The 10,164-nt window shown below is 39.6% G+C and overlaps 1 protein-coding gene across 1 annotated transcript in view; it reads right to left on the bottom strand.

Annotated features, from left to right (window-relative positions):
- Positions 1-9,953, bottom strand: part of mycbpap (mycbp associated protein) — a 22,064-nt gene extending 12,111 nt beyond the window's left edge. Inside the window, exons 1-8 of the mRNA XM_053477354.1 lie at positions 9,806-9,953; positions 3,002-3,120; positions 2,321-2,483; positions 2,128-2,234; positions 1,875-2,049; positions 481-596; positions 199-349; positions 1-37 (exon numbers count right to left, since the gene is read on the bottom strand). The exon at positions 1-37 is cut by the window's left edge and continues 76 nt beyond it. Coding sequence (XP_053333329.1) covers positions 1-37; positions 199-349; positions 481-596; positions 1,875-2,049; positions 2,128-2,234; positions 2,321-2,483; positions 3,002-3,120; positions 9,806-9,875 — 938 coding nt within the window. The 5' untranslated portion in view covers positions 9,876-9,953. The remainder of the gene's footprint in view (positions 38-198; positions 350-480; positions 597-1,874; positions 2,050-2,127; positions 2,235-2,320; positions 2,484-3,001; positions 3,121-9,805) is intronic.
- Positions 9,954-10,164: the final 211 nt, after the last annotated feature.

The raw sequence follows: 10,164 nt of genomic DNA on the forward strand, positions 1-10,164 counted from the left end.
CACGCTCTAGTCATTGGGCGCTCAGATAGCACATTACCTACACACACACACACACACACACACACACACACACACACACACACACACACACACACACACACACACACACACACATAATACACATAGCATAGATTTTATAAAGCAGCAAACCATGTACAATGACTCTTTGTGAGTGTGTGTGTGTGTGTGTGTGTGTACCTGTCTCTAAGCGTGTACTCTGAGGCTGTGTGATGTGTGTCATTGGTTTCACGTTTCCTCTCTCTCTCTGGGTCAGTGTGGCCATGATTCCACTCAGTTCGTCCCCATATCGCTGCGGAGCACTCCAGAACTCACTGCCCACACCGGCACCCTAAAACCACACAAAGGAAGAAAGAAAGTTTGAATACATTTGTCCAAACTATGTCCTTGTAAAGGTACAGAATGCCCACATGGCACGTGGCATGTTCCAGGTAACGTTATATCCAAGGTATTTATAGTCACATGTCCATTATATAGTGCAGGAAGTCCTCGGCTGATCAGTTCTCTCTGCTCCTGAGTTTCTCGGAATCTGTTGGCCTGGTTCATCAGCAGATCCTCCACCGGCTTCTGCAACAAATCTGACACACAAAACATCGGCCAACCATCAGCTAATGTACTTCCAAGAAGCGCAAACATTTGGCTGGTACTGTATGTACCGTATACTCTCTGCAGTTAAGTCATATTGTTTGTGGACATTAGCCACACCCATGAGGTATTTGCAGGATTGTAGGATGCAGGTCTAAATTCATGTCTTACTAGAACATCTGTAAGCCAGCAGGAATCTTAACATTGTGTAACATTGTCACTTAGGTGTAAATAGACTGTGATGTTGCCACCAATATCATAATAATGAACCAACTTTGTTTTTAAAAGCTGAAGAATGCCTTTGATAAAAAAAATGACGGCGAATGTCCCCAAACACAATGTTGCAAGTGCAGCAGAATATTAACGTATAGGTTTTATTGGCTTTAATTTTATTGCTTTTCTTTTTTTATTTTTTATGTACGTGTTTCCTTTTCGACTGCTTCCTGATTTAATAGTTGGACAATTTACGTACAGTTGTCTAGATTTTTTTAATTGTTTTTTGTTTTTAAATATGAGGAAATTTGTGTCTCAAGAGGATATACCAGTAAACCAGTACCAGGATGCTGGGCACCAAAGGCTCACCCATGCCTGATGGGACATTTTGCCAAATAATGATGCGACAATGTTTTAACAAACAAAGCATATGGTGAAGATTTTTTATAGAATGTCTTGTACAGACATTTCTGTTGGTGGGTCCTCACTTGAAATGAGGTATTTTTATTTGCTCTAAATTGATGCCTTTCCAGTAGAAAGGAAAGAGAGAAGGAAAGAAGGAAAGAGAAAATAAAAGAACTAAACTAGACCAAGTTTTAGTGAGCAGAGACTGTGCTGTATTCAACCTAATACACCAACCAATCTCCAAATGATTCAGTTGACTGCTGTGTGTGTGTTTTATGTGAATATTTACACAGTTGTGTGAAGAGACAGTGCGTTCTGTAGTGCATGGACACACACACACACACGGTAGAGGGATTACCCTGAGCTTAGGCTGTTGGTGTGGGCTCCATCTACGCTGACTCACCACCGTGCGCATCGCCAAATACACAGCTCTTTGCAGATTCTGGCTTTATGTAACTCAGGTGAAAGGTCATTTTTTACGTTTATTTTTAGATCTATTGAATCTCGTAGGCTGGCTTTGAGCTACTGAGCTGCAAGGACCTTCACCATCACGACTCAAGCACAGCAAGCTCTTATTGGTTCTTGGCCGTCCACTGAAAAGCCTGCAGTTGTCTCCCTGACTGCGGTGTAAAAGTGTGAAACTATCGACTCACTGGAGATGAAGTTCTGCTGCCTGCGTCTCTCAGCCATGTGATAACGCCAGTGTTCAAGCGCATGTCTTTGTTGGTCCTGTTGATGCTCTGGAGGAGATCTGGTCCTTTCATCAAGCTTCTGCTCTCCAAACTCTAAATGCTGTTGTTCCTTCAGATCAGGTATTCGCTTGACGAACTGAGAGTAGGATGCAATAACAGTCAGTTAAAACTAACACATTTCTAGAGTTTGTGGAAATGTGTTATTTCCACAAACCTCCACCTCTCCTCTAGCTTCCATCTCCTTCCTAAAGTCCTCCAGACTTCCCAGGATGCTGTGCGGTAGGACCATCCCTTTGGCGTCAAAGCGTGGCCCTCCTGGATCTTAAAAATGGTTAAAGAATATAATTAGTGCAGTTTAAAGCGCTCGACCAGATCGATGGGATTTTTTTTACATCTTTTGCTGTTACCTGTATAATCCAGTGGTTGCGGTACAGCACTCTTAGGGAGGAGCTTTGCCATGGCAACCCTCGCACCGGTGCTGTGATCATCAGGAGCCCGGGTCTTACGGACCAGCACGCGACTCATAGCCCTGGGTTTCGGGGAGTCTTTTGGGGGTTGAGGGGCTCGCAGCTGGGTGTGACAGGACAACTCGTATGTGATCAGTAAACTCAACTCTGGTTTTACTTCCATGTGCAGCTGGCCCTCACTCTTATTATGTTACAACGCTGTGGTGTCAAATAATGCCTCATGGACAACGCTACACACTGGGAACGTTGTTAGAAAGGATTCCCACTGTGCTCTGAAAATAATTTTGGTTCATTTATGATTGGACCTTGTTTCTATTTTTAAAACATTTTGTAGCAAGTTAGCAACACATAGTTTGTCTGTTTATTTGGGCCCTGCTTCATCACAGGTTGAATGGCTTTCATGCGTCTATCTATCTATCTATCTATCTATCTATCTATCTATCTATCTATCTATGTTAACTACACACCATACTATACTTTATGCACTAAGTAATTGTTAGTCATTACAGCTCCAAATCAAACATCACAACATTATTACAAAACAAATCACTAAAAAGGCGTCTGTCTGTGTGCTATAAACTGGTCTGTTTACCCTCCACACCCTCTCTTTCTCTCTCTCACCTTCTCTAGATGTTCAGGTCTGATGGCCAGGGCCGGTATGTCCTCTGCTTTGACAGTGGGACGCTGCTCCTCATTCATAGCACTTTGACATTCCTCCGACACTTTCCCTTGCTTCTTTTCTGAGTCAGTGGAAAAGGCAAAAGATGGGTAGAAGAATATACTTGCATAACATTCTTTATATAATATTACATTTTATAGCACAAAGAAAGCGCGGCACGGTAGCGGAGTGGATAGAACGGTGGCCTTGCACCTCCGGGTTCAATGGCTCGACTCCCACCTCTGGATGTGTGTGCATGATTTTGCATGTTCTCCATGTGCTTGTGGGTTTCCTTCGACAGTAAATCTTGTTACCTCCCACAGTCCAAAGCCATGCAGATTAGGCTATTTCCCAGGGCTTTCCCAAATTGCCCAGAGTGTGTGTGATGCAATGAGATATTTTTTTTTTTCAGTTGCTTTCCCATTTTTTTTTATCCCTCTTTAATTTTGCTCTCAACAAGAGACATGAGTCACGTCTCTGAGCTTTGACAGATCATGTGAAATGTAACAGTACATGAGTGAGCCAAGACTGAGAGATGAGAGAGAGTCGGACCTGTTGAGGAACATTTCATTGCAATTCTTATTAATTTGTTTATTTCATTACAATTCTTATTAATTCATTGTTACACCTCGGACCTGTTGAATTTTGTGTTCTGATTTGTTAGAAGCTGTTAGTCTGTTTCTATAACGGCAGCTCCACCAGAAACACAGCTGCAAATCACAGGTTTGGCTATGTTAATGCACTTGGGTGATATTGTTGCTATAGTAACAAGTAATCGTTCACAGATTTCCAAATCAGCGTCTTTAACATCATGTGTAATTGGTGATATGGTAGGGGTTTTATTTTCTGTACAGAAAGTATAAGCATCTGGCGATAACAGTATGTCTGTTTCATCACGCCACCCATCACTTATTTTGTACTGTGTCCTTTTTCTTTGTTGTTCATTTAACCTAAATTATTCCAGGCCATGATGGAGTATGATGGAGCTGCAACATCACGGCCACCACAAACATCTAAAAATGATCCATGGCTCCATGAGTTTAACATTTGAACTCTAGGTGACACTTCTGTAGCCAGAGAAAGAGAAGCGAGCTAGCGATGACCCCATTACGTACCGTACATCAATATACACACTCACTAAGTGACACACACACACTGACCTCCTTCTAACTACTAACATCATTCTTAAAAAGCTGCCTGTGACACGGATATATTTTATTATTTAATGGACTTTAGCTCCCCGCCTGGCCTTATCTTACAGTCTCTTTGTCCTTTTCTTAGAGCTGCCAGGTGAAAAAGAACAGCAGGAACATCCTGTGTGTTCGGACAAAAGGTGACCCAGAGGGAAATGGAATGGTGGGAGAAAGTGGCAGGCACGGGAGTGTCAGGAGCAACAGTGAAATCCTAGGCGTGTTGGAAAAAGCAGGCCATGTTTCCAGTGACACACACATAGAGTATGTGAGAATACTTAGCGTTTGAGGAAGAAAAGTCGTGCGTAGAAAAACAAAAATACTGTATTTTTAAGAACTTTATATTTGAGAAAACACTCAAAAATAATAACAACAAATGGAGGGAAGAGGGTTGAGATTAATAGGCCTAAGATCAAACACCATGAGCGACTATAATTCATAACCCACACATAATAAGAGGTTATAATTTCCAGAGAACTCATGTCTGTTTGTAAACTTTAGATGATATCAAGTTTGTCACTTGTAGTATTTTTTTTCCATTAATAGTTAAATTATAATGCAGAGCTAGGCAGGAACAACATTTTACACTTTTAAAGTAATTTTATTTATTTATAAATTTAATTAGCCGACTAATACTAAATACAAAGAATATATAAAAAAAAAAAATGTATCCATGTTTCGACTTAATTAAATTCATTTATTAATACTAAATGCTAAAAATGGAACTAATTTAACTTTAAAACCTTGAAATAGCATTTTAAACTTTTTTTTATTTAATTATTTTATTATAGATACTAAAAATACTACAAACAAGCTTTTATAAATCAGAAAATGTATTAACATAAAAACTTTAAATTGGACTAAAACTTTATTGTTCTGAATTATTTTTCAAATGTTTTATATTAAAAACACTAATGACTTATGGATCATTTACAAATGAACACCTGGTTGGGTTATTTTGACTCAACAACTGGTTTATTCCTTATTCTCTGGTTTCTCCAAACGGCAGCCTGCAAAACGTTTGAAATATTACTGTTACTGAGTCACAAAGTGTAGTTTTAAGAGTTTGTGTGTGCAGCTCACAACATCAATCGGGTATAAAAGGTAGCGTCCTTTAATTGCCCCATATAAAATAGCCCAAACGATTCCTGAGATTTGAGCTCCAGGGAGGCCAATACAGCTGCCCCGTGTAGGCCGTTGGAGGCCGTTGATGTTTGTTTTCTTATCTTTGATGTTAACTAGACAAAGCAGTGTCTTCTCACCTGCGAGTTTCTACAGCATACTGTATAACAGATTGATGGACACAAGAACTCATCTGTTAAATGTTTGAGGACAACAGTTTTTTCATCCCATCTTTTTTTTTATATCATTTTGAAGGAAATTAAATAGTAATAATTAAATAACTAATAGTTAAAATACTAAGATGGTAATGTTTGATGTCATGTGGGCATAATAAGATTTGTATTAAAAAACTTCTATATAAAAAGTGTTTAAACATTGTATTAAATGCAAAAAGGAAATGCGTTGTGAATTGAGTTATTTAGATTTTTTATTCTGTTTCTTAATCTATTTACATTACGTGAAGTTGTGTACATTTTGCGTCTTTACATCTCATTGAAAGTGTCAACCCAGCAAGAGTGGGTCAATTTAACCCACTGGTTGGGTCAGATGAACAGCACAGAGTTCTGGATTAAATGGTTAAACCCAACAGTTGGGTCAAAACAACCCAGCGTGTGTTCTGTCCTATAGTGACCCAGTGACTAGGTTAAGGTTGGGTTGTTTTTAAACCCAGCAGTTTTTAGACTATAACACTAAAAATTAGTCCTAATTAAAAAAGTTTTCACAAGTTTTCAAAATTTTCACATTGAAACTTTGAACTGGGAGAAAATGTTTCTGTTACTCTTTTGTTAGTTCTCTTCTAAAGAATAAGTATAACAACTCATTGTGAAAAAGAAGGAAGAGTGACATGACAGCCAACACACAGTGATACTGACTCTCAGCAGGAGGAGAACACTGTCTATTCACTTCAGTGCGGATTCACAGAAACCTAGTGCACGGTAAACTCACATCAGAGTTGATCTGAATCTTACTGTCTTGATCATCGCAGTAAAACATTTGAATCAGACCAAGTTTTAAAGAATGACAAGGTGGCTCGTAGCCCATTGCATTCGTTTTCCGTAAACATTAGGCGAGTGAAATGCTTAATTCTTGAAAATCAACGAATAGCTTGTCAACTTATGGAAGAGACACATCTGTCTGTCTGAACTGTACACTTAATTATTCACTAACACCACTTGCACATTACAGGAACCTCGTCTGGGAGTGCCACATCCCCCGTACAGTCCTGACCTCGCTCCAAGACACTTGCACATGTTTGGGTCAGTAAAGGAGTTCCCGGGAGGCCGGCGTTTTTACATGTGAATCAGACAGACAGTCTGATCATGGTTCCGGTGTACTGAGAAAACGTCTACCTTGATGGTATCCAAGCAGTAGTGAAACACTGGGATAAGTGCATCAGTGTATCAGGGGATTATATAGAGAAATAAAGGGAGTTTTTTATTCTCATAACTGTGTTCTGTTATTTTGCACAATCAAAAAGCCTGCTTTGACTTGAACACCCCTTGATGCACACACAACCATCAACTACAGCTAGAGCAGGTGGAGTTACAGGAGCGTTATGTTGCAGGACTAATATATTAAGGTTAAATAATGAAGAAGAGGTAAAGGTGCTTATTGACACTAAGGATGATGGGTATTATCGCTAAGCGGCCATTGGTGCTACCATGAGAATGAGCACAAATTGTTGTCATGTGAGAAGAACAACTTACATCAAGGTGCTTGGTTAGAACAATGTAATCATTGCAGTGTTTTATATTTAGCTAGTGACGGTTAGTTTTAGCTTTATATATTATAAAGTAGCAGAACGTTCCTGATATATATATATATATATATATATGTAGCATAAGATTGATGCAGCCTTGTTTTGAAGGCCATGCTGGACTTATCTACTACAGAAAGAGACGAAAAACCCGAACTGGAGGAGAAATAACAAAGCAGGTACACCTGGTTCTCATTAAGCCTCTTTTAGGCTTGAGAACTGGGTTAGAGAATTTTAGACATCGCTTTGTGTCTAAAGCACACACACATACACACCTGCCGTGGTGTCTTTGATAAAAGCCTCGTCCATGAAGCAAATTGTAGAGTTGGTGGGTCACAAAGACACAGTCTTGCCCTCTCACACACACAGCAGTGTTTAATTCATCATAAATTTCTCTCTTTTTGTCTGTTACACACAGTATCTGGAGCATAAGGTTAGTAGGACATTACAGCATACAGGTCAGTGTTTGTCCAAATCATCAGCATTTCATTTCCCTTTCTTTTCAACCGTTTTAATGTTACATAGGGATTCTACAATGTTCAGATTTGCTGCAATGAACCCATCCAGGTCACTTCTGTTTGTAACAATGCTGCTTATGCAATATGGATTTCATACACGCTGTCGTGCAGCCTTCTTGTTTTTAAATATTTATATATTTTATAAGCATAGTGGTGTAGTGGTTAGCACTGTTGCTTTCCTTTACACCTCCAGCGTCATGAATTGGACTAAATGAATTGGACACAGCAATGTTAATAGCCCTGGGCAGGGGCAGCTCGGTGGTTAAGGTGTTGACATACTGATCAGAAGTCCCCAGGTTTAAACCCCAGCGCCACGAGGTTGCCTCTGTTGGGCTCTTAAGCAAGGCCTTTAACCCTCAATTGCTCAGATGTAAAATGTAAACGTTTTGTCTTTCGGCTGTACCCTTTCAGGGGTCGCCACAGCGAATCATCTGCCTCCATCTAACCCTATCCTCTACATCCTCTTCTCTCACACCAACTAACTTCATGTCCTCTCTTACTGCATCCATAAATCTCCTCTTTGGTCTTCCTCTAGACCTCCTGCCTGGCAGTTCCAACCTCAGCATCCTTCTACCGATATATTCACCATCTCTCCTCTGAACATGTCCAAACCACCTCAATCTGGCCTCTCTGACTTTATCTCCAAAACATCTAACGTGGGTTGTCCCTCTGATAAACTCATTCTTGATCCTATTCATCCTTGTCACTCCCAAAGAGAACCTCAACATCTTCAGCTCTGCCTCCTGTCTTTTCTTCAGCGCCACTGTCTCTAAGCCGTAGAGCATCGCTGGTCTCACCACTGTCCTGTACACCTTTCCTTTCATTCTCGCTGATAATCTTTTATCGCAGAACACACCTGACACTTTTCTCCACCCATTCCAACCTGCCTGTACCCGCCCCTTCACCTCCTTTTCACACCCTCTCTGTTGCTCTGGACCGTTGACCCTAGATGTAAAATGTAAACATCTAGGGTAAAAAAAATTTGTTTTTAGTTTTTTTCTTTTTTTTTAATGTAAAAGTAAAACTAAAAAACTTTGCTCTGGATAATTGATGTTTGTCAAATCCTGCGAATAAAAGTGAGACTGTCAAGGATGTATTGCTCTTTCACAGGAAATATATGCATAAGAGGCTAGACATGATGTCACAGCTCCAAGAACTGAAGAGAGTAGAGGGTAATGTAAAGAGTCTTTTAGAAAGAGGAAGTCCATGTTCAGGGAAGAAGCACTTAATGTTATTTTTTGAGGAGGACTGGATTGGAAATTTGGCTTTAAACGTCAGGTAAGCTTAGAGAGAGAGAGGGAGAGAGAGAGAGAGAGATCTATAGGTGGCGGTGATGCAACCTGAGGAGGAAGTGTGTGGAGAAAAACGAGTATGTGAAAGTGATGAATAAAGCAGATAAAGGGTTCAAGACATCATACAAGACAAGATCAGGTAAATATAATTTAAACATTTAAAAAAAAAAAAAATGGTCTGAAAAATCAGCTGGAAAGATGAGGGAAAGTGAGACCTACATTTGGTGGTAATGTAACCTACAGGATTCCAACCACCATTAAACAACAAGGAAGAAGATGAACACACAGTCCCCTACATATGAGCAATTCCATTACAAGAGCTCGTTTGTAAGTCCAGGTACTAGGATACTAACACAATCTGTTAGACGCAGTATATTACAGTACTGTGTTCTTTAGGATGGTGCAGATGCTTGAACGATTCATGTTAAAAAAAAGGAACAAGCGGTGTCTGACATCTTTACACCATGCTTCATTCTCTTTATCATTTTAACATTTGTCTTTATCTGAAATTAATTATTCTAGGATATATGACAAAACAAACAAACAATCAAAAAAATCTGATGATTTTTTTTTTTTTTTCAGATCAGAAGTTTCCTGTCTGATCATAATCAGAGCCAGGGATCGGATTTGTGGCTTTTAAGATTTGAAAGCCCACAATATTACTTTTTATATGAGTCATTAATTTGTTATAATTGCTTGTGAGCTTTTTGGTACAGAAAACCATTCATTCATTAATGTGAATTTAATCTAAATCAGTTTATTCTCAGTATAAGTATAGAGTTATAGAGTCTCAGTATACTGGACAACTTTTGTAATTATTGTATTAATTGTATTATTTGTAACATTGTTATCATTTCAGATTTTAAATTACAATAATAAAGTGTCCTACCCTGTGCTGATCTCTCAGAAGCTCTGCTCTCCTTCCCAGCAGAGTGACATGGTTTCCCAACACTTGACATGTCTAATCATTACAACTCAAAGTTCATTTTCCCTGAGCCTGACACAACCTTACTTTAAGACCTAAAAGTTAAACAGGATCATGATAAATATTCCTGCCACTGAATTCCTTCTTAGGAGCAGAAATGAAACTCGGAGTTCCGTGTTGTTGAAGCGTGTCCAAACTCCAAACCGCAAAGTGTGAGTGATCTAGTGCCCTGTGTAGGGAGCAGTACAGCGGTCAGACACTCCCTACGTAGGGCACAGGTGTAGGCAGTGAGATGCCGATTGGGATTCGGCCCAGCATTGTTA

This window comes from Clarias gariepinus, chromosome 18, assembly GCF_024256425.1.
Source record: "Clarias gariepinus isolate MV-2021 ecotype Netherlands chromosome 18, CGAR_prim_01v2, whole genome shotgun sequence".
Classification (NCBI taxonomy): Eukaryota; Metazoa; Chordata; class Actinopteri; order Siluriformes; family Clariidae; genus Clarias; species Clarias gariepinus.